At 47.7% G+C, this 25,117-nt stretch overlaps 1 protein-coding gene across 1 annotated transcript; it reads left to right on the top strand.

Moving 5' to 3' along the window:
• The first annotated feature begins 271 nt into the window (after positions 1-271).
• Positions 272-24,666, top strand: Tor3a (torsin family 3, member A). The gene is given in 6 exon segments (NM_001009683.2): positions 272-528; positions 962-1,075; positions 6,336-6,601; positions 8,592-8,770; positions 23,179-23,303; positions 23,795-24,666. Coding segments are annotated over 6 exon segments (1,188 nt in total). The 5' UTR covers positions 272-275; the 3' UTR covers positions 24,046-24,666.
• The last annotated feature ends 451 nt before the right edge of the window (positions 24,667-25,117 follow it).

Below are 25,117 nucleotides of genomic sequence, written 5' to 3'. Positions count from 1 at the left end.
TGCCCCAGAATAGCCTGCATCCCATTGGGTTGGACAGGGGGGCTCAAGTCGGTCTCGGGATGCCTGCAGTCCGGGACACCAACTTGAGTTTCAGTTCGGATGGGTCTCTGGTCTGAATCGAAACTCGGTTCTTCTAGTCCGATGGGCAGCTGAGTCAGCCTCCGCGAGGGCGGGGCGGTCACCAGGACGACGCCAATCCTAGGCCGCGCCCGCTGGTGGGTGGTGATGAGTTCTGGGTTCCCGGACTCTTCCAGGCGGAAGCGCTCGCTCCAGTCATGTTTTTTGGCGCTTTCTGGTTGTTGCTGCTGCTGCTGCTGCCGCCGCTGCGCCCCCCGGGAGCGCAGGGCCACCGCGGTGCCAAGAGCCCGGAGCAGGAGGCCGATGAGCCCATCCCTTGGCCAAGCATCCAACGCCTGCGGGAGCAGCTGAGGACGGCCGGGACCCTCTCCAAACGGTACTGGGCGCTCTTCAGCTGCACCTTGTGGCCGGATCACTGTGAAGATCAGGAGACCCCCGTGCCGCCTCTGGGTAAGAGCGGTCCCCACCGCCGCCCCCTCGCTCACCTGCCAGTCTCACTCTTAAGCACGGCATCCTGCGTACGGTCAGAGGCCTGGTCACTGCACCCCAGCACCGCGTGTCTCCTGGTGCAGCCCCTAGGGACAACTAAAGTTCTGGCTGCTCTGCCGCCCTTCACCTGGCCTGATTTCTCTAAGACGCAAGCCTCCCCATTCTTGCCCGCCTTATTGATGATGGTTTGGAGAAAGTTCTTCGTAGACACACTTGGTGTTTGTCCCAACCCCAGATACTTTGGCTTTCATGGCTTAGAGAGGAAGCGCTAGAGCCTGTGAGGGAGCCTGGCTGTGAGTTGAGACCTGAACTCTGGTTTGGACGCTGTCACTGAGAAACCCCCGGATTGTCTCTCTCATCACTTTCTTGCCATCTCATAGCATTTCCTTTCCAGGCTGGAGCCTTCCTCTGTGGGGCCGGCGGTCGCTGGATATGCTCACTTCATGGTTCTGCCGCTTTCAGGACTGCTGCAGCGCGGGAAACTGCAGGATATCCAACAACTTCACAGGTTGGAGCTGACATGATTTCAGGGTTCAGGTATCTGGGGGAAGGGGTTAGTGACTATGGAGAAGTGACTGCTGAGAAACCTCCCCCTCCTCCAATAAAAGGAAAGTCGGGTTTGCAATTATTTGAGGATCTCTCTGACAAGACTGTGAACTCCATGATTTCCAGAAAGGACACCCTTCAACAATAGGAACGACAGAACACCAGCACTGATAGTGTCCTTAACGGACGTTACATTACACTTGCTATGTGGCCGTTTTTATAACACCAGTCCTCAGGAGAGCTGGGAAGTACTCGATCCCCAGCCCTCCTAGGTTTTGTTGTTGTTTGGTTCATTGGTTGTTTTTGTAGTTTTTTCTTAGAGTATGGGGACACTTAGCTCAAGCACAAGAGGCTTTACTTTACCCCCAACACCAATCGTGGTGCTCCAGTGCTGGGGACATTTTTATCTTTAGTTTAAAGGTGCAGACCTTATTGGGATCTATGGGAACCATGAACATGTCACACCAAGCTAAGACAGCTGACAGGGGACATTGTAACACGCAGGCTATGCGTCACCATCCGTTCTCAGTCTAGACTGAAGATGTCCCTACACTCATGCCTACAGGACATCTTCTGAGGAGGAAGAATTGATCATCTCTGTTGGCTCCACTATGTATCAGGCCCGGTGCTAAGAGTTCTGCAGCGACTGAGTCAGAATCTGCCACAGCCTGTCTCCTCTCGGGACTGTTAGAATCAGAACAGGAATAGTAAGCAGCCTCTCTGAGGGTAGGCGAGATTATAAAGCCAGAAAGCTGATCAATAACTGTGGTTAAAATGTCCCTTCGGGCTGGAGAGATGGCTCAGCAGTTAGGAGCCAGTTCAGAGGGCCTAAGTTCAATTCCCACAGTGTACATTAGGCCCCTCACCGCTTGCTACAACACTTCCAGGGGATCTGACACCTTCAGACTTCCGTGGGCAGCTGCACTCAGCTACAGAAACCCATGACTACATACATATATTTCTATACATAATTAAAAAGAATTTTAGAATGGTATGTTCTAGGGGTTGGGTGATAGATCACTTGGCAAAGTCCCTGCAGGGCAAACATGAGAGTCTGAGTTCCGATCCTCAGACCCACATAGAAGTTGGGCACAGCCCTGCACACCTGTCATCCACTGTCATGTTGGCAGAAACCGGTGGCTCCCTCAAGCCTGTTAGTCACAGCCAAATTGATTAGCAACAGGTCCAGGGGCAGACTATATGTCAAAAAACCAAAATGCACGATTAAGGAAGACACTTAATGTTGACCCCATGTGCATGCACACATGTACACACACATTAACGCACACATACAACACAGTGTTCCTTTCTAGTTGGGTTTGGTGTCCTGAAGTGTAGCACTTGGGAAATTGAGGTGGGAAGACAGTGCATTCGAGTTCAGCCTAGGCTACACAGAAAGACCCAGTCTCAATAAAGAAGCATCGGTCTCGAGGTTTAACCAGCAAAGGTCTGTGGGGTATAACCTGGGCTTCTTGGCTTTTATATCTTAAGAGACTAAGGCTATGGGGGGGGGGGGGGGGAGAGCTCTGCATTCTGAGAGAAACAGGAAGTTGTTTTCCATTGTAAATCAATTCATACCATTCCATGCATAAAAATCGCCCTGGGGGACAGCCTGCTCTCCTCCTGGAAGGCATAGCTGAATCACTGCTCCCTTCCCCCTCTGTGTTTTTATTCTGTCAGGTAGCCTAGTGCATGTTGCAGGTGGTTTGTGTTTTAACTCCCACTGTGGTATTTAGTGTGAGTCAGAAAACCTGTTCTGACAAAGGCCTGGTGGTTTAGTCCTGGGTGAAGTTTACCAATTTCCCCAGAAGTGATTTCTCGCCTGGAGTTTGTTGGCGTTCTCCCGATGACAGAAAGCCCAGTGAGGGAGGAGGCGGCCCAGTCAGTATACTGCTTGCCACTCAAGCATAGGGATCTGAATTCAATCCCCAGTACCCATGCCAAAGCCAGGTGCAGTGGCACACTCATGCACACCCATGCACACCCATGGGACACAGAGCTGTGATAGCAGGGTCCCTCGGCCTTGAAAGTCAGTCCAGCTAAACCGGAGCTCTGGGTTCGATAAGAGACCTCGGCTTAAAAAAAACAAGGTGGTGATTACCTGATGTGAACCTGTGGCCTCCTCATTAGTGTGCACAATGCATGTGCGATCCCCCTATACACATACAGGAACACGTACACACCCACAAAGAGAAAGAGAAGGAGGGGGAGGAAGGAAGGAAAGATGGTCAGAGCATCAGGGAGGGTCTAGCAGAGTGGAATCTCAGGCCACATACAGGTCAGGAAGTCTGAAGGAAGATTTACAGCAAGTCCCCTCTCTCCCTCTCTCCTTTTCCTTTCTTTCTTTTTTTTTTTTTTTTTTTTTTTTTTTTTTGTTTGTTTTGTTTTTGAGACAGGGTTTCTCTGTGTAGCCTTGGCTCTACTGGAACTCACTCTGGTAAACCAGGCTGGACTCGAACCTGCCTGCCTCTGCCTCCCAAATGCTGGGATTAAAGGCGTGCACCACGAGCACCGGGTTAGCACTGCTCTCTCCTTAGACTACCCACTGTTCTTCAGACCTGGATATCCAAATCTGAAGCAGTCTGGTTCTGACAACAGGGGGACAGCTGCAAGTGTCAGTTTTGTAGCACCATTGGTTTTGACAGGAAGCAAAGTGATGGCAGTGTTTCAAAGTAGTCTGTTGTCTGCCACTATTCCAGAACTCCCTCTGGCTTGGCCCAAGGGACCTAGCCAGTTGTGTTGATAACAGGGTAATGGCCAGTGCCTTACCTGAACTGGCGGCAGCACAGCCTCCCTGCTTCCAAACTGCTTCTTCAGTGGGGACAGGAAAGCAGGCCCGGCTTTGGGAAGCTGCTCTCAAGTATGTGTCAGGCTGGGATGGGATGACAGGCAGAGAACATAGACTCCTGTAGCAGAGGTGGGAGCACCTTGAAGCCTGTCAGCGTCCTTCCACACCGTTCTGTCCATCCATTGCAGGGGATTCAGAAGGGGTAATCCTGTTCTCCCAGAATTCAATCTTGATTTCCCAAAGTCTCCCAAAACGCTCATTTAATATCACCGCCGGGAGTATATTACTTGCTGTTTAATAGTAAAGTTGCATTGCCGTCTATGTAGTTTTAAGGATGTTAGCGCTTTTGCTGGGGGAGTCCTCAGCTACCTTCTAACTAAACCCATCTTCTCTGTCATTTCATTCCTCCACGTGGCTTTCACTGCTTCACCTCCCTGCTCTATTCTTGCCCATCTGTCTCTGCCCAGTTGTTCTGCCAGTTCTTTATTTAACGAAACCCACATTCCCTTCTCATACAAAAAAAGCTACTGGCATAGTGGAAAGATTCCACAGCTTCCTCATTCCTCATCAGCAGCAGTGTCAGAAGCCATCCAGGAGAGGCTAAGGCTAGTGCACCACCTTCCTGAGATGGCCCACTGATTTTTGCATGGTCTTCGATGGATGAGCTCTTGAAGACAAGACCTTGAGAGACTTCATTCCAGGACTGCTTCTTGCTATTGATATGCCTCTCCTGTCATTTTTAAATCAATATAATAATCCCTGGGCATTATATTAAATCTTCCCACTCTATTGGTTAGATTTCCTGCAGATCCATATAAAGATGAAATTTCATGAATTAATGCTATTTAGATGAATTAATGATTTTATAGAATCCCTGATTTGATCTTAGGGAAAAGTTTTAAGAGATGGTTTTAGTTGTTGTGCAATGAAAATGTAATAAAGTTAGAATCAAGAATAGAATGTGCCCACTCCTCATAATAGTAAGTAAAGGCTGCATAGTAAGAAATACAATGAGCTTTCATAATTGCACTAAAAAAGAAATAGGCTTGGGACAAATTTGTGCTCAACGAAAAACATTCATTCTAGGTCAGATCCCAGGGTGAAGTGACAGGTGTGCACTACTATAAGACAAGGCCATGTGAAACTGTTGCTTTGACCTTATAATGAGCTTACAGAATGAAACACTGCTTTGAACTTAATATCAGTATCCTTTTGTAACTTCCATTTTGTGTAACATTTTATCTATAAGGTAATTCTTAAGAACTTTGGTCTATAAAAAGGCCAGAGAAAAGAAATAAAGAGGATGGGGTAGCTTGGGGGCCTCTGCCCCATCCATCCATCCATCCATCCATCCATCCATCCATCCAAAAATCTATGTCTGTTTATATGTGACACTGTCTGCGCTGCCACGGTACCGAGAACTGGACGTAGACCTGAGAGGTTTAAAAAAACCATACACCTGGGTCATTTGTGTGTGGTATGAGAATGCTAAAGCTTTTACTGAGGTTCACAAAATATATACCCCAAGTTCACCAGGTGGAGAATTCCAGGAAGCACAGTGGGAAAACAGGCTTATGCCCTCAGGAACAACAAAACAGGAACAAAAAACAGGAACTGACTTAACAGTGTTACCACCCAGGTGTCCACCCAGGCCAAACAGAAAGGTCTGGATGTTCCTTTGTTAGGAACAGAAGACTTCCACATGCACCACCCAAGGCTCAGCAGGAGGCAAACACGGACAGGGCCCAAGAGGGTCCGACATATATGTACATGTGTAGGTATGTGTGTATGTATGTAAGCGTGCATGAACACTTATGGAGTTGATTGAGACAGGTGGCTGGGTCTGACCTCTGTGTGTGTGTGTGTGTGTGTGTGTCTGTCTGTCTTTCTACAAGTATGTACACTTAAGAATTAAAAGTCTAGAGTTTCTCACTGAGCATTCTTACCAGCCCCAGATAATTAAGGATTGTTCTGTCAGTATCAGTCCCCATCTGCTCCCCCTTTCGCTGCCTTCCAGATCTGGAAACCCTACAGATGCCAGGAAGGTCACGGCATAGCAGGACTATGCTCAGTCTAGAAGGCAGCATGACCTTCCGTAACCTCTCCCATAACAGCTTGCTTTTTCCCCTGTTTGGCCAAGTGAGGGTGTGACAAATGCATATAGAAAGCAGATAATGGGCCATAGAAATGACATCACCAAATATCCTGCCAGCACTTGGCAGTGAATTAACAGTTGAAGATACTGGGGCACACCTACCTAGCCATTTGATACAGTGAGTGAGTGAGTGTAGGTCATCCCAACAGAATATCATCTACTGTGAGGTTTGCCTTCTTGCTTCTTGCTCTGAGGTCACAGAAATCTTAATCGTGGGGTGTGGAGGGGAGGTGGTGCACACATGCCCCTGTGCTCTCACTGGGACCTCTTTTCTCCTAGGCTTAGAATCAGACCTTCGTGTGCGACTGCATGGCCAGCATCTCGCTAGCAAGCTGGTCCTAGAAGCAGTGAAGGGTTACTTAGAGATGCCCCAAGTTGGCAAGGCTCTGGCTCTGTCATTCCACGGCTGGTCTGGCACAGGCAAGAACTTCGTGGCACGGATGCTGGTGGACAACCTGTATCGGGACGGAATGAGGAGTGACTGTGTCAAGATGTTTATCTCTACCTTCCATTTTCCACACCCCAAGTATGTGGACTTATATAAGGTGAGGCTACAGTATGGGGGTAGCCTCACTGGCCTGGCAGGAGTGAGGCCCCTGTGGGAGAGGAAATCCTGACTGAAGGAGGTGGACTCTGGAACAGCTTAGTACAGGATGGGGGCAGGCAGCTTCAGGGACAGAAGCTGTGACAGAGAGCCATTCCCTTCCCTTTCGCAGAGGCAGCCCAGTGCTGCACTGATGACAGTTGCACCCTGGAGGTCAGGCACAGCACTACCAGAATCAAACAGCAGGGAATGGGGAACGGGAGGTGTAAAGTGTGTTAAGAGTAATAAAATGTGGCTGGGTGTGGTGGTGCATGCCTACAATTCCAGCACTCATTGGCTAAGGCAAGGAGATCTTGAGTTCAAGACCAGCCTGGGCTGCACAAGAGAAATCCTGTCTGTGTCTAATGAAATGTGAAATGGAGGGAAGCAGACACTCTACCACGCCCTCCCAAAAGGCCACAGCCTCCTTAGCTCCACACAGCTGGCCTTCTGTACCTCTGCGCAACTGCCTGGAATCAAACGGGAAACTTTGAGTTAACACTCATACCAGCCTATGCCTTACAGACAGGGATGACAGCCACAAACTGCAGGGCCGAGATGGTTGTTTATAAATGGCTTCTTTGGTGCCCCACCCCCTGCCTCAAGGTAACATATTGAATAATGAAAGCAACAATTTGAGGGTCTCTTTTCCTTTTTTGGTTTTCAAGACAAGGTTTCTCCAAGTAGCTCTGACTGTCCTAAAACTCAATAGACCAGGCTGGCCTTGAATTCTGAGCCCTGACTGCCTCTGTCTCTCCTACCACCGCCTGGCTCTGAGGGTTTCTTAAATGATCGTTTAATCTTTCTGCCTTAGCCTCCCAAGTCTTGGGATCGTGGGCATACACTGTGGCCACCTTTTAAATATGTGGCGCTAGAAATGGAACTGAAAACGCCGGGCCTGCTAGGCGAGCAGTCTGCAGCTCAGCCGCGCTGTCAGCCATTTGTAAAAGGCGTGTCATAGCATCGCGACATGTTGCCTGTGAGTCCCCAGTTCTCACAGCAGCTTGTCACAAGCCAACAAGCCGGTGGATTGAACGCTCCGTTGTTGTTTTACTATTTGGAGGTTTTTCTCACTTACACACATAGTAAAATTAGCCTGGAAATGAGCAAACAGCCGTGACCGCACCCATGGTGGCTCTCGACTGTAGTACTGGAAAGTGTATTAAACTGGGAAGATTGAATCAGCCTGAGTCACCTGGTAGTTTTACTGTGGCCTTGAAGGGGAAGGGCTGGGCGTCCCAGGAAGAATTCTCAGGTCTTGGCTGCAGCAAATCCACTTGAGGATGTCAGTTTCCCCACTAGAAACCGAAATACACACACACTCACACATGCTTGAGTGAAGGGGGGACACAGATGCCGTGGAGGCTGAGGTGGACTGGTAGCGTAGACTTGCGGAGCTGCCCTTGAGAAGCGGCAGTGCCCAGCTCTGAGAGCGCCACAGAGCGCATGTTCGGTGGAGAACTCATTGTCTTCTTGTGGTGGGTGCCCCATGTGGTGACCCTCAGGTTCCGTATAACCTGTGCACCAAGAGAGAGCAGGCTGGCTCCCGCCCAGTGTAGGTGCTCTGCTTCTGAGAGGCCAAGGGAATGTGGCTGGCAGCCGTTTCTCTGTCTCCCGGGTGGTTGAGCCCAAGTCCCTGGAGAGAGCGAGGAGGTCCTTAGCTCCGGGATGGGGTTTATTTAGTCCTGGAGAAGGTACCTGGCTGGTGCTTGTTCCCTGGGCAGATGGGCTTCTCTCAAGAACGTCCCAGCGCTGGTCTTCACCCCAGGTGGGATGCTGAACCCAAGAACAAGGAGCATCACCTGGGGAGCTTGGCCGCCTAACGGGCCACGCCCCGGGTGTGGTGATCGTGGTGGGTGGAGCCCAGACTCAGGTGTTCCACAGCGTGGGCCTGAGGAAACAGGAGACTGCTCTCCTTAGAGGTCTGCAGCTCCCTGGGTTCTTCCGTGCAGGAGGACTTGCAGAGGCAGATGCAGGAGACGCAGCGGCGCTGCCAGCAGAGCACGTTCGTCTTTGACGAAGCGGAGAAGCTGCACCCGGGGCTACTGGAGCTGCTTGAACCCTACCTGGAACCGAGGAGCCCCGAGACCCATGGAGCTGAGCTGCCCAGAGCCATCTTCCTCCTTCTCAGGTGAGGCCTGAGCAGGGGGCGGTGGATGGGGTACTGAATGGTAGCAGAGGCCTTCCAGAAGCCAAAGTCCCCAGCTTGGAAGCAGGCAAGGGACATTGGCACGCTCCCCACCCCGACCCCCTCCGAATTCTCCCTGGGACTCTGTCAGGAGCCAGAAAAGGCTGACTGCCTGTCTGTGCAGCCACCTCAGAGGAGCATCGGAAGCATGGGGGTTGGGGAGGGGTGGGGAGAGACGTTGTGCTTGGTTTTTGGCTTTTTGTTTTTGTTTTTGTTTAAGTTTTTCCTGCAGTGTATTTTGATCATATTCACACACATCCCAACCCTGGACCCATTCCTCACCTTCCTACCCATCTTTGTGTCCTTTAAAAAAACAAAACAACGGGTTGGGGATTTAGCTCAGTGGTAGAGCGCTTGCCTAGGAAGCGCAAGGCCCTGGGTTCGGTCCCCAGCTCCGAAAAAAAAAAAGAACCAAAAAACAAAACAAAACAAAACAACAACAAAAACTCATCAAGACCGATTTGTGAACCCCAGATATTCTTGGATGTGTGCTCTTTCACTGGAGTGCGGTCAACTTACCAAGGGCTACATGAAGGAAAAACAGATTTCCCCTCTCCCATTAGCTCCTTAGCTAGGATGTGACTTACTTGGTGCCCGGCTCCCCTTCCTTTGGTGGGATTTGGAGCTTGCAGATCTTGAGCATGATGTGACAACAGCTGTGAGTTCCCGGCTGCCCCACTGTGACCAGGAGACTGTTTCCTGTGGTCGTCCACCAGCCCTGGCTCTTATGTTTTTCCTACTTCCTCTTCAGAAATGATCGCTGCGTCTTGGGAGAGGAGGGTGAGGTATTTATGTTCCACTTTGGGCTGGGCACCTTGTACGGGTCTCTGTGTTAATCACTGTCTACTGCAAATAGAAGCTTCTGAGGGCTGGGGGAGCACATTAATCTATGGGTATAGTGAAACGTCATTAGAAGTCCGTTTAATACTATGTCTGTTTAGGGGAATAATAGTGGCGATTTTCCTGTAAGGCTTTAAGCACTGGTTCTCTGCCCTATAATGGTACAGGTGGAGTGAGACTTAGAAAGTGAGGAAGTCCCTCCCATGCCTCCCTGTCCCCAACATCTTTTAATGTCCATCCTACAGTCCCTCCTTTACTCTGCCCTCCCTTCCCCCACCCCAGTTTAACATTCCTCTTCCATTTTCCCCCATTAGCCTTTTAGACTACAATGCCCTATCTCCCTCCTTTGGAAATCTCTCTCTGCGGCCCAGTGGTAATTTCCTGACCTCCACGAGTAATTCCAAAGGAAACACCCGGAAGCTTGGTGGTTGTCTTTCTGTGTCTGGTTACCTCTGAATGGTTGTTTCTAGCTCCATCCACTTACCTGCGAATCTCATTTCCTTTTCCTTAACAGCTGAATGATATTCCACTGTGTAAATAAACTTCATCATCTTTATCCGTTCATCAGTGGATGGATATTCAGGCTTTTATTTCTTAGCTATTGTGAGTAGAGCAGCCAAAACTGTGGACGAGCGGGTATATGCTCGAGTGGTATAGTTGGATTGTGGGGGTCAATGTTTGTTTTTTTTTTTTTTTTAAGAAGTTTTTTTTTTTCCTAATTATTATTATTATTTTTTTTTAATTAACTTGAGTATTTCTTATATACATTTCGAGTGTTATTCCCTTTCCCGGTTTCCGGGCAAACATCCCCCTAAGTTTTTTCTTTTTAAAGATTTATTTATTTATTATTTTATGTATGTGAGTATACTGTCTTCAGACACACCAGAAGAGGGCATCAGATCCCATTACAGATGGTTGTGAGTCACCATGTGGTTGCTGAGATTTGAACTCAGGACCTTTGGAAGAGCAGTCAGTGCTCTTAACCACTGAGCCATCTCTCCAGCCCCACCCCACCCCATGTTTGTTTTTTCAAGGAGTCTCCACACTGATTTCCATTGTGACTTCACCAATTTATACTCATGTCAACACTGTTTCCTTTTCCCCACATCTGCGCCCACGTCTATCATTGGTTGTCTTTTTGTTTCGTTTTGTTTTATTTTTAATTTTTTTTAAATACTTATTTTATTTACTATATATAAGTACACTGTAGATGTCTTCAGACACGCCAGAAGAGGGCATCAGATGGTTGTGAGCCACCATGTGGTTGCTGGGATTTGAACTCAGGATCTCTGGAAGAGCAGTCAGTGCTCTTAGCCACTGAGCCATCTCTCCAGCCCTATTTTTAATTTTTTAATCTTAGCCATTCTGACTGGGTAAGATGGAATCTCAAAGTAGCTTTACTTTGCATTTTCCTGATGGTTAAGGATGTTGAATTTAAGAAAAAAAAAATGTTTCTCAGTCATTTTCATTTTGTCCTTTGAGAACTCTTTCATACCTCATTTTAAAAAAGTTATTTTACGTATATTAGTACACTGTAGCTGACTTCAGACACAACAAAGGAGGGCATCGGATCCCATTACAGATGGTTGTGAGCCACCATGTGGTTGCTGGGATTTGAACTCAGGACCTCTGGAAGAGCAGTCGGTGCTCAGAACCCCTGAGCCATCTCTCCAGCCCCCTTATATCTTATTTTTAATTTTTTTCTTTTCACATTTAATTGTTTTGAGTTCTTTGTATATCCTAGACTCCAAACCTCAAATGTGTACCTGGTGATTATTCTTCCCCCATTTTATAAGATGCCTCTTCACTCAAGCCATGGTGCAGTTTCATGAGGTCTCATTTATTAATCCTGGATCTCAAGGCTTGATCTACTATATTCTTTAAGTCCTTCCATGTGCATATGAGTTCACATGTACATCCTACGCTATCAGATTCAGGTCTTGTTTAAGCCCTTGATCATCCTGGAATTGAGTTTTGTGCAGGACGAGAACTAAGGATGAAGTCTTATTCTACAAGTAGCTATCGAGTTTGACCGGTCCCATTTTTTGAAGATGCTGTCTTTTCTCCCATGTGTATTGTTGGCATCTTTGTAAAAAACCTGTGGATCTATAGGTTAATATGTGGCTCCTTGATTCTATCCCACTGATCAATTAGTCTGTTTTTATTCCAGTACCATGCTGGGGTGTTTTCTTTTTTGTTTTTTTATCATGGCTCAGTGGTGTAACTTGAAATCTGGGATGGTGGTACCTCCAGAAGGCTTTTTAGTGTTTAGTATTGTCTCTGCTGGCTGCCCTGAGTTTTTGTGTTTCTATATGAAATTTAAGATTCACTTTTCAATTTTTGTGAAGAACTGCAATGGAATTTTAATGGGGATTGTGTTGAATCTGTAGATTGCTTTTGGTACAGTGGTCATTTCACAGTATTAATCTATTAACATAGTAGGTCTTTCATCCTCTGGTATCTTATTCAATTTCTTTTCTTTTTTTTTTTTTTTTTTTTTGAGCCTTTTAAAGCTTTCACTTCCTCAGATTTATTCCAAGGTAATTTTGGAGGTCATTATGAATGGGGTTGTTTCCTTGATCTCTATCTTGGCATGTTTGACATTTGTATATAGAAAAACTACTAATTTTTGACTGTTTTGTATTTTGCTCCTTAGCTGACAGTGTCACCTGTAATTTTCTGGACTCTTAGGGTCCTTATATATATAGAATCACATCATCTGCCAATAAAGATATTCTCATTTCTTTCTTTCCCATTTGTATACTCTGGGTTTCCTTCGCTTGTCTTGCTGCTGTAGCTAAGATTTCAAGCATCATGTGAAACAGGGTGAAGAGTAGATATTCTTGTCCTGTTCCTGATTTTAGTAAAAATGCATGAGTTTTTGAAGAGTAGATATTCTTGTCCTGTTCCTGATTTTAGTAAAAATGCTTGAGTTTTCTTGTTTAGGCTGGTGGTGTTTCTGGCTTCCTGTGTATTGCATTTATGTTGTATTAATTATTTAATTAATAAATTCTGGTGCAGAGTTGCTACCCCCCCAAATGAAAGACAGACACACAGCCTTTATATTTTATTGTGCCTTAAACAGTACAATAGACTAGCCTCCATGCTGTTAATCCTGAGTTACTGCTAATTCTATATTCTGTCTTGGCTGCTCTTAACTCCAGTTAGCTGTCTGGTCCACGCCTTCTTGACCCAGAGCCCAGGGTGCTCCTAGCTTTTCTACCCCTTGGTAAACTCTGTCTCTCTTCTACAACATGGTGGGTCTTTCCTCCAGGTCCCAAGCTGGGAGATCCTAAAATCCCACCATTGTTTGTCCTCCCCAGCTATTGGCTGTGGGCATCTTTATTTACCAATCAGAACCAACTGGGGGCAGGTTTTCAGGTTTCTCATGTAAACAGTTTTGGGGGGAACATAATTAGCATAAATAACAAGCAGCTATTTATGTTGAAATAGTTCCCTGTATCCCTATTCTTCTAGGACTCTTACCATGAATGGATGTTGACTTTTGTCAAAGACCTTTTCTATGTCCAATAAGACGATCCACTGTGGGCCATGAGTCCTGACTGATTTCTGGGGCCAACTTCAGTGAGACAGCTCCCAGCTCCACTTTATTTGGGTTGAACAAGGACTATGTATAGCTCTGGGGGAGTGGGTAGGGTTTCCAGGGTGGGTGTACGTTATTGGCTAGGGCTGAGGTGCTGGGAATGCTTCATTTACACGAAGAATTCTAAGAACCTGTTGGGCAGGTTCAAATTAATAGATAGGAATCGGAACCTGTAATCTGGCCGAAGACCGTCCTTAGAGGTGGGGGAGGTCTAGGTCATGTGCACTTAGAGGTGGGGGAGGTCTAGGTCATGTGCACTTAGAGGTGGGGGAGGTCTAGGTCATGTGCACTTAGAGGTGGGGGAGGTCTAGGTCATGTGCACTTAGAGATGGGGGAGGTCTAGGTCATGTGCATGTAGGCTGAGAGGGGAGAGCAGTCAAGTCCCTGCCAGTCTCCAGATGAGACTCCATCTCAGTCTTATCCTGGCCAGCTCCCACATTGCATGTAGCCACCTGCCTATGTGCTGGATTCCGTTCATTTACACATGCCCCTCCATCCCTGCTGCTCTGGGACAAAGCTGACTTGATCATGGTGGGTATTCTTTATGTGCTTTTCAATTAGATTTTCAAATATTTTATTGAGAATCTCCAAATCTATTTTCATCGGGGAGATTGTTCTATATTTTTTTCTCCCTTTTTTTTGGGGGGGGGATGGTGGTTGTGGGGCTGGTTTTGGTGTTCAGATAAAATTGGCTTCATGAAAGGAATTTGAAAATGTTTTTTTTCTATTTTGTGGAATAGGTAGAGGAGTTTTTGTGTTAGTTCTTTGAAGGCCTAGTAAAATTCTGCACTGAATCTATCTGGCCCTGGGATTTTTATAGTTGGGTGGGTCTTATTTTTTTAAAAAATCAATTTATTATTTTTATGTGTATATTGGCCTGCATGTATGTGATAGGTGGGAGATGTTTAATTACTGCTTCTGTCTCCCCAGATCCTATGGGTCTATTCAGATAATTTACTTTATCTTGATTTAATTTTGGTAGGATTTGGGGTTGGGGATTTAGCTCAGTGGTAGAGCACTTGCCTAGCAAGCGCAAGGCCCTGGGTTTGGTCCTCAGCTCTGAAAAGAAGTGTTTTGGTAGAATTTATATATCTAGAAATTTGCCCATTTATTTTAATTTTTTCATCCATAGATTTTTAATACATGCCCTTACAGTTCTGTGGATCTCCTCAGATCCATTGTAATGCTTCCTTTCCATCCCTAACTTTAATAATTTGGATATTTAGATCCCCTTCCTCTCTCTTTTGGTTAATATTTGGCTAAAGGTTTGTCAATTTTGTTAATCTTTTCATTGATTATTTTTTTTTTGAAAAATATTTGGTTTTTTTTTCCCCATGGGTATTAGCTCTGATTTTCTCTCTTCCCACCTATTCCCTCTTTTTTTTTTTTAAGATTTATTTATTTATTATATATAAGTACACTGTAGTTGTCTTCAGACACCAGAAGAGGGCATCAGATCTCATTTACAGATGGTTGTGAGCCACCATGTGGTTGCTGGGAATTGAACTCAGGACCTCTGGAAGAGCAGTCAGTGCTCTTAACCTCTGAGCCACCTCTCCAGCCCTATTCCCTCTTTTTTGGAGTGGTGTTGATCTTGTTTTTCTAAAGCCTTCAGGTATATCATTAAGTTATTAGATTGAGATCTCAATTTTTTTAATTATTTTTAAAATTATATGTATGTGCTTTTGTATGGATATGTACATGTGAATTCAGTATCTGCCAAGGCCAGAAGTGTCAGATCCCCTGGAGCTGGAGTTAAGGGAAGCTGTGAGCCACCTGATATGGGTGCTAGAAATTAAACTCAGCTCCTCTGTAAATGTAATGTGTGCTTTTAGCTATTGAGCCATCCTTCCATCCCCTGGGTAGGCTGGCGCTCTTGCTCGGGCGCGCGCTCTCTCTCTCACTCCCCCCTCTTCCTCTTCTCTCTCTTCTCCCTCCCCCTCACCTCTCCCTCCCTTTCTCTCTTTACCCGATTTTGCTGAGTTTTCTGTATCTTCTGCCTCCCCCCCCCCCCCCCCCCCCCCCCCCCCCCCCCCGGAGCTGGGGACCGAACCCAGGGCCTTGCACTTGCTAGGCAAGCGCTCTACCGCTGAGCTAAATCCCCAACCCATATTTTCTGTATCTTAATCTCGGCTCCTTTCTCTTTCTCTACCTGTTAATTGCAGATTTGATTTTTCTTTAAAGTCTTTGAGTTCCTGCACCTTCTGTTCTTAGGATTTTTTTTTTTTTTTGATTTGACAATTCTTAGTAATTCAGTTCCTTATGTAGGCATCTTGTCCTGTTTTTTGTGTGTGTGTGTGTGTGTGTGTTTTGCTTGTTATGTTTTGTTTGAGACAAGATCTCTCTTTGTAACCCTGGCTTTCTTGTTTTGGACCTCTCTATGTAGACCAGGCTGGCCTTAAGCTCAAGAGATACACCTGCTGAGATTAAATGTGTGCGCCTCCACCTGATTTTTTTTTTTTTTTAATCATACTGAGGCTTCCTTCCCTCTGAGCTTTTTGTTTGGATTCATGAATTTCTATCATCTTTGATTTTATGTTTATTATCGCTATTTTGAAGTCATTGTTGATATGTCATCTAAGCTGGTTTCCTCAGACAGCACTAGGGAAGCACTAGGTTTTGTAGAGACTTGTTTCCATTTCCTGTGTCCTTGCCATGGGACCTTGGCATCTATAGTTGACGGTAATAGTTCTGGCTGTGGGAATTTTTTTTTTTTTTTTTCTTTTTATCGGAGCTGGGGACTGAACCCAGGGCCTTGCGCTTGCTAGGCAAGTGCTCTACCGCTGAGCTAAATCCCCAACCCCTGGCTGTGGGAATCTTGTATCTGTTTTGTTGAGTGGGAGTCTGAAGCTGTTTCTTGTTACCCAACCTGTCAGGCACTTGACCAGTTGAGGCTTAGTTTTGAGTCTTTGGGTAATTCAGTATTGAGGATCAGTCTGGGCTAAGTGGCATTTCTAAGACCAGGAGCAGAACTTCTGCTGAGTTAGAAGATTCTCATAGCCAACCTCCAGGAGTCTTGGGGAGATGTTCAGGACTTTTCCTTAAGTAACAGGTACCGGTGGGAGTTCATGATCCAAATCTAGAATCCCTACTGAAGGTGGTGAGGAGGGATGCAGTTAACAAGATGTGTGGTCCACAGGCAGATGGTAGAGGTGGGTGGAGTTGCCACTCTAGGGCTAGTGTCCTTTTTTAGAGTGGAGTGGGGCAGTCCTTGGGTCACCAGGATGGGTGGGGTAAGCAGGGCTGGATAGAGTTAGCTTCAGCAGGCCATACTCCCTGCAGAGATGGAGTCAGCCAGGAGTTGATGACAAGAGTCTGTCAGCTCTGGATTTTAAGTCAGCTATTTGTTCTAAAATCAAGTAGGAAACCATCTTACGTTCCTCTGGAGTCCCACCCTGGAAGGCAGTCTCTTAGAAAAATCTTAGAAAATGGAGAGTGAAGGGCGTGGCTCTCACATTTGCTGGGGAATGTACTGGATGCTCAGCTGGGGTATCCACTCCAGGCAGGATCACTGTGCTGTGCTCGATTTACTCAGATCCCCAAAAGGGCTCTGTGTGCAAGAAACTTAACCATTAAGAATGCTTTACCAAAGCCTCTTGCAGACTGTAGTGGTTTGCATATGCTTGGCCCAGGGAGTGGCACTATTAGAAGGTGTGACCTTGGAGGAAGTGTGTCACTGTGGAGTTGGGCTTGGAGACCCTCCTCCTAGCTGCCTGAGGATGTTCAGTCCGTTCCTGGCTTCCTTTGGGTGAAGATGTAGAACTCTCAGCTCCTCCTGCACCATGCCTGCCTGGATGCTGCCATGTTCCTGCCTTGATGATAATGGACTGAACCTCTGAACCTGTAAGCCAGCCCCAATGAAATGTTGTCCTTTATAAAACTTGTATTGGTCATGGTGTCCATTCACAGCAATAAGACCCGAAGACAGAAGTTGGTACCAGGCATTGGGGTATTGCTGTGATAGGTCTGACCATGCTTTTGTTTGGAAGAATGTAGATTTTGGGATTTTGCATTTGGAAAGCAGTGGAATGCTTTAAATGAGGCTTAAAGGGCTATCTCTGTAGGAATGCGGAAGTCTTTGTTACTGAGAGTGATTTGAATTGAGCAGGCCTGGCCTAAGGTTTCTGGGGAGAAGGATTTCGGTTTGTGCGGTAAAGACTGCTTTTGTGATTTTTTTGGTGAAGAATGTGGCTGCTTTTTGCCGTTGTCTGAAGAGTCAGTCCCGAGGCTAAGGTGAAAAGACTCAGATTAATTAAGTTGCAAAGGAAATCTCAGAAACGCCCACCATAGATTTTGTTCTCCGGTAGTCTCATGAAGAGCATTTTAATGAAAAAAAGAGAAGTTGAAAAAGGAAAAATACAAAATATATGGTTCGAGTATTAGAGGGGCACCCGGAAGTGAATGGAGCTGAATCCTGTGTTCAAGGATATTAAATTGAATTAAGGAAGTAATGACCTTGGGGCAAGATCCCACCCAGGCAACTAAGTACAAACTTTAATCTCAGGAGACAGGCATACAGATCTCTAAATTCAAGGTTAATCTGCAGTGCAAGATCCAGGACAGCCAAGTTTAGGCTGTGAAGGAGTTAGAAAAGAGGAAGCTAGTGATAATGTAATAGAACAAGGGGGGGGGGGCTACATTCCAGCTCCTGCAAGCAGCTGAACTCAGCAGCTTCAGCCATGCGTCTCTGAGAAGGAGGCTACTGGGACAATCGATGCTGGTCAGCTGGAGCTAAGAAAGATCAGCCTCACTGAGGTGAAATCTTCTGGGAAGTGTTTTCTGAGAGCTATGTTCCAGAGATGCCTCATGCTGTGGCTGGAGTTGGTAGTGTGTAAGAGTCACCAAGGTGGTACTGGTTTTGAAGGCATGAAGAGGTCATGAAGAGCAGCTGAGGCTCGGCACTCAGTGGTGAGAGGCCATGGAAGGGCATTGGTGAAGGTGCACCCTCAGTTGGCAATTGATGGCCCAGAACTGATGGGGTTAGGCAAATTTGTTGAGGGTTGGCACCATGAAGAGAGCCTAGGAGAGGCTATTGGTGAAGCCTAGTTGCAGCGGAAGACCCCAGTGAATTGGAGATGCCAGTACCATGGGATGATCACAAAGAACAGCAGCAACAGTGGTGTGGATCAACCTCAAGTTAAACTGCTTCAGAGAGCAGAGCTGGAGAAGTGAAGTCAGCCCTTTGTTGGATCATGTGTGGAAACAAACTAACATTGAAGCTGCCTTGGAGACCCAAAGATGCTGAAGATGCCAGAGTCATGGGCTATCTGCTGAGGAAAGCTGCTAACAGGGAGTGGAACCAGCTCAGGAGAAAGAAGTTTGTTGCAGTCGACAAAGATGAAAAGGGAGTTGAAGATCTGAAGACCGCGTGACATCAGACATGGAGATGGCGGAGTGTGGAGTTTATCCAGCTGGTTGCCTGTCTTAATATGGTTTGGGGTGGCGGGGGGATTACAGTTAAGTGACTAGATGATTAGATGGATCTTGGGAGAGACTTTGAACTTTGGACCTTGTTGATACTGCTATAGACTTTGGGGAGTTTGGAAGTTGGACCAAATGTACTTTTTTATTATGCTATGTTTAGGTATGGCCTCCATAGACTCATGTGTTTAAACAAGCCTATGGAGGCCAGGGAGTGGAATGTAATGGTTTGCATATGCTTGGCCCAGCGAGTGGCACTATTAGAAGGTGTGGCCTTGTTGGAGGAAGTGTGTCACTGTGGGGGTGGACTTGGAGACCCTCCTCCTAGCTGCCTGGTCTTAGCTACATTGGTCTTGGTGTCTGCTCACAGCAATAAGACCCTAAGACACAGACTCAGTTGCAGACTGTTACAAAGCCTGTTGCTTATTCACTGGCAAAGTCACTCTGATTTTCCACAGGCTGGAGCTTGCTCATGGGGTTTCCACGGTACCCTGGGAGGGAGGAAGGAATGACTTTTCCCCAGCTGAACTGGGGAGGTTTGGGTTTTAGGGTGGTTCCCTAAGACAAGATGGAACAGATTTAAGCCACTTGAGTTTCTGCCTATGGAAGGCAAAGCTGGACAGGGCTGAGGGCTTCAAGAGTGGTTTTAAGAGAAAAGGAGGCATTTGTTAACACAACTGGAATGCCAGAATGAGGACTGATCCCAGTTCCCACAGTATTCACCCCTTTCTGTGTCAGTGGCCTCATCTGTCCATAACAGTCCCACAAGCAGAGGCAGCTGAATGGTTCCCCAAGGCTCTGACTCTCCTACCAGCTGCTTTACAGCTTGGCAAACTCTCTCAGGTGCTGCATTGCCCAGTGTGACCCAGTGACCCTCTTTTCTCAAGGGAAGCATTTTGGTTACTGACCAGCTGGCAATAGCTCTGCCCTTTCCCCTAGAGACCTGACCTCCGTGGACTGACCGAGGCCACGTAGCTCTGCACACACAATAGTGCACATGGGTGACGCCGGAGCCAGGGCAATGCCACCTAACCAGGGAATTCACTTACCCAGGGCTCTTAAACAGGGCAGTGGTTTCCAGCAACCTGCTGGAGGCTTGCACCAAGGCCTTCCATCATGAGCCAGTCTGTTACAGTCCCTTTCCAGTCATGCAGAACCACAACCATCCCTCCAGAGGGTACCCCAAAATTAGCTACCTTCAACCCCTGCCCCTAGGTTCCCTGGTGTTCTAGTTATGAGAGAGCAATGTATTTGAGATCCAAGTCTCTAGACTTGATTTCTAGAACAAACTTCAGTTTGTCTTCCCTTTGTGGTAAGGATTCTGTCGTGCATGTGTGTGCTAGTCTATGTGGAAGTCAACACTGGGTGTCCTGTATCATACTCTGCCTTGTTGAATTTAAAGGCAGGATCTCACTGTGTAGCCCCAGGCAGCCTGAGACTTGGTATGTGGAGCAGGCTGGCCTGGAACTCGCAGAGATCCATGCATCCGTCTTTAATGAGGTAACTGAAGGTGTGTGCTGCCAGACTTAGCTCTGCCTGGTATTTGAGACAGGGCCTGAATCTGGACAGTCTGGCTGACCAGCCAGCCCCCAGAACTGAAATTATAAATAAGGGCGCACAGCAATGCCCAGCTCGTCACAGGGCTGCTGGGGACCTGAACTCAGGTCTTCACACTCAGGCAGTAGTTTACCCACTTAGCCCTTCCAGCCCTGACACAGCCTTGAATCTGAAGTTCAATCCTGAAAAACACCTGAGACCTGCTGTGAAATGAGGTACTGTGACTTTTCTGCCAGCTCTCTGTGGCACCTCAGACAAAGTAGGTGAAGCCAAGGAAGGCTTGCTTGCCCAACATTGACAAAAGCCATTTTAGTGCCAAGATTTTTGCAAGAGTAAGCTTTATCTGTAAAGCTGACAGTAGGATAGGAGGCAGCCAGGCCTGGGATAGGACAGAGTAGAGGGCTGACTAGCTGTGATGAGTCAGCAGCCTAGCTGAGTTGATGCCCAGTCCAGGTGGAACCTGGACATGATCCCGGCCCTGGTCCCTCCTGTTGATGGTGAACCTCTAGTCTCATCTAGGGTCTCATTCTTCAGGTAATGCTTATTGGAGACTTTTGCTGCCAGTAGGTTCTGGAGGATATTTTAGGTCTGTCCTAGAGCTCCAAATGCAAATCCTGAGGAATGGTACAGAGTTTTCAGTAGCAAGGACAGGGTAGTACGGTTTATGGCTTGGTTTCAGAAATTGCAGTTGAAGCAGTCAGGGAACCAGAACCCATCCCTATCCTGGCTGGAAGAATTCAGGCACTTGCTATACGGTTACACTAATAGTGATCCCTGCCTATGCCTGTCAGTAGAAAGCCCCAGACTCACAGGACTGGAGCTGCTGTCCTCTTACCGTGCACCCAGAAGTCAGTTGATAATGTCTGTTTTCTTTGATCTGTGGTCAAGGTGTGAACAGAACGGACTTTGGATGTGAGTTATCTGTGAATGGGGCATGTGGGGTGCACAGTGGGTATTTGCTGACCGCTTCCAGACTGATGAGCTCCTATATTACCTGGGCCCAATTTCTCATTTTACCAATGCGGAAATTGAGGCCCAAATAGATTCATTAGAGTCTAGCTCTGTTGTTAGGGAACCGTTCACAATGGGAGCTTGTGACATTGGTGCAGTCAGCAGGGGCCTGGGAGGGTGAGGAATTCAGCATCTATCTACCTTGGCATGCAGGTGCCAGCGTGCAGCCCTGGGCAGGCAGTGAAGGCCTCCCAGGTTGTCCTGTGAGAGGTACAACCTGCAATGTGGTGGGAGGGTGACACCGACTGTAGGCAACAGTGTAAGCAGTTCAGGAGGCTACACAGAGCTGATAAATATACAGAAATCATGGGGGCCGTGCACACGGAGCAGGCAAGATGGGGCTGAGATGGTACTGCACTAGGGTCTGTGTCCTTGGGGCTTGATTGATTCACCTCCCTGGCTTGCCGCCTAGTCCAAATCGTGGAGTTGGGGCTACTGTGGCAAATACATATGGGGCAATCTCTGCTGATGCAGTTATGTACACAGAAAACCTCCTGACAGGCTGTCCCTCTGGTGCACAAATCAGATGAGTGATGTAAGCAGCTTCTGCAGGCCAGCAAGTGTGGCAGAGCAGCTGGGCTTGAGCAAGGAGTGGGGAATGCCCGTGTTCTACTGGATTCTTCCAGCTGGGAGCTCAAGGTCCCTTATACATCTGTGGCTATGATGGACACACTGGTCTTCACCTTCCTGGTCTTCACCTGTTTGCTGGGGAGGGACGCCTGCTGAAGTCTCTTCCCACCCAGCTAGGGAAGGGCACGCAGTGACTCCGGAGTCTCATCTGTACGAGAGACTAAAATGCAACATTAGCAAGCCAGGTGGTGGTGGTGCAGACCTTTAAATCCCAGCACTGGAGAGGCAGAGGCAAGCAGCTCTCTTGAGTTTGAAGCCAGCGTGCTAAGTCTGAGTGAGCGCCTCTGATCCTTGTGAGTTGAGAGGATAGGAGATGCTGGACCCACAGTTTAATTTGCTGCTTGCCTCCCCGAGCCTTCAGTTACTGCACTCATCCTGTGGGCCTTAGGAAGCAGGGAAAGTGAAGGCACAGCTGTGGAGTCAGACAAGGCTCAGCTGGGTGGCAACTTGAGACAGGGATAAATTGTCCTGGCTGCAGGTCCCCAGCACTTGCTCCCGGCCTGGCCTTGTGGTGGCTCTCTAGCCTAGTCCTCCATCCTTACCTGTCTGTCACTCCTGCCTTAACACAGGTACAGTCATCTTCCTGTGCTCAGCCTGAGAGAGACGAAGGCAGTGCAGTATAAGCTTTTGCTCCACACTCAGTGAAAGGAATTAAGTGCAGCCCAGATAGACACCTCCTATGTTCACTAACTGCAAGGTCCTGCCAATAGTGTTTTCTAAACTAATTCTCCAGATCTTTTCCTCTCTACCTCTATTCCATCTCCTACAACTCTGACATTGTAGCCTAAACGGGTTTCTTAGGACATAATGTAGACGGGATCACTACCCTACACTCTGGCCCCACCTAAATCCTTCAGTGGATACATGACACCTTCCCTCTAGCCATGGTCTAGCTTTCACCCTTCTGAGCCTTTTAGCCTGCAGCCCCCTGAGGCTTCCTTGTACCCACAGGGCCCCACGCCCAACCCCCCTCGAGTCTGTCACTGCTCAGCCTGTCCAGATGGGAGCCCTGTTTCTCCATTAGTGTCACATGGCCCATAGTCCCAGACTCTTGTTCACATCTGACTTGCAGGTCACCCACAATTTGAGTGTTTCCTGCGCTGTGCACAGACTGACCAGTATTTACCAAAAAAGGTCCAGGAAATCAGGGTGGGGGCACAGTGGGGCAGTGCCTTTCTGCTCTGCAGCAGAGCAGCCTCCCGCCTTCCGGAATTGGTATCAGTGGTCAGGGAACACATGGGGAAGTAAGTGTGGGAACCAGCTGTTAACAAGTGCTTGTTTCTTTCAGTAACCTTGGGGGCAGTGTCATCAATGAGGTGGTCCTAGGTTTGCTCAAGGCTGGATGGTCCAGGGAGGAAATTACGTTGCAGCACTTGGAGATGCCCCTTCAGGCTGAGATCATAAAGTCTGCAGGTCAGTGATCAATTCAGATTCATACAGTCTTGCCAAGAGCACAACTGTTGACGATTGGTATCAAATGTGGGACAGTGAGGGCGTCTGGACAGTCTCACATTGTCAGCTTCTGGTGGCACAAGTACAGTAAGTTAAGCCTACACTCCTTTCCTGGAAATGCCTTCTGGAGAGGTCACTGGCCCAGACACAGCTGTGGTCTCTGCCCGTAGGCTAGCAGATCTTCCTGAGAGAACAGTGCAGGTGGGGCAGCTCCTTTTTGCTACACCAAAGCAAGCCACAGTCATGGTGCTCCTGCCCTGTCACCTCCTGCCACAGCCACAATCACTATGCTCAGAGTAGCCACAGTTGCACAGCCCTTGGCAACTACATACAGCACTCCAAGGGCTTTGTAGACCAGGTCTTGCCCAGGTCTCAATTTGGGGGGCACCTCAAGTCTCTAGCAGGGTTCAGTCCCAAGGCAGGCTCCATGTAACTTTGGGTCTTGATTTCAGACAGCAGCTTTGGCTCCAGCCGTCTCCTGAAGAAACACCTTATTGATCTCTTTATCCCCTTCCTGCCACTGGAGTACCGCCATGTGAGGCTGTGTGTCCGAGATGCCTTCCTGGGCCAGGATCTCCCATACACAGAAGAGGCCCTGGATGAAATTGCCAAGATGATGACATACGTCCCTGAGGAAGAGCAGCTTTTCTCCTCTCAGGGTTGCAAATCCATTTCCCAGAGAATCAACCTTGTCTTGCCTTGAGAGTGGCTCCTTTGCTCCCGGAACAGTCTTTTTCCATCAGCCAGATGCCCTAGTGTCCAGCAACCACTGCTTCCAGCTAGTGTGCAGAAGGGCAGCTCCTAAAAACCACTTGGTGCCTTAAAAACCCACACTCTAGACTGAGGTCAGGAAGCCAGTGGAAGGCCCAAGCACCAAAGGGTCCTCAGAACACTCCCTACAGTCTCTTGGCACCATAGCTCTTCCTGGAAAGCCGCTGGAATGGAGTATGAGCCTGAGGCCCCAGAATCCTTGGGCTACAGAACAAGGAAGATGAAAGATGTGTGGACCAGCAGGAGTGTGGCTCTGGTCTGCAGGTTTGGCTGGCTCTCCGGGGTAGGGAGATGGGCAGCTTCTGCATGTGAGCAGACCAGCAAAGGGCCTTAGTCTAAAGAGAAAACCTTTCAAAACATGATGGGTGGGGCACACACCTGTGACCCTAGCACTTGGCAGGCTAATACAGGAGAGAGCTGAAGAAACCTGAGCTGCCAGGCAGGCTTGACAAACAAAACCCCATAGGTGTGTAGCTAAGGCATGTTCTGTTCTGCAGACTGAAAACTTTGAGGCCTTGTCATGTGTGATTAAATGTATTTTTCTAACATCCTTTCTACTGAGACCGAGTACTCTGCACCGATGGGAACTGGTGGAGACAGGGTAGGTTGCTGGCACAGCATATGCAGACCCTGGGGGGGCTGGTTTCAGTTTACTTTGGAGCTTCTTACTAAGATCTTAGGAAGACTCGTTCTCTACTCCAGCTCTGACAAGGAAAGCTGTGGTCCTGAGACTGACGAGGCAGATCACGTTGTCGTCGTGATGCCATCTGTCGTTATGGTATGCGTGTTCCGCTCTTTTCTGGTCCCTTCTTCACACTTTTGAAAACAGGTCTTTGTGCTTTCTCATAATTCCCCTTCCTACTAAAGCCCCCTCAGGACTCTCACCTTCAGCCCTTGTAAAATGGACCATTTCTGCATCCCTCACTTAACAGTTGGTTGTACATGAGTACTCACTCACCTGCCTGATGGAAAGAAGGAGTGCAGTTGGGAAGTGGGATCGCCAT

Source organism: Rattus norvegicus, chromosome 13 (genome assembly GCF_021556685.1).
Source record: "Rattus norvegicus strain SHRSP/BbbUtx chromosome 13, alternate assembly SHRSP_T2T, whole genome shotgun sequence".
Classification (NCBI taxonomy): Eukaryota; Metazoa; Chordata; class Mammalia; order Rodentia; family Muridae; genus Rattus; species Rattus norvegicus.
Note: the sequence above shows the minus strand (reverse complement) of the source record. Positions and strands in the feature narration are given on the sequence as shown.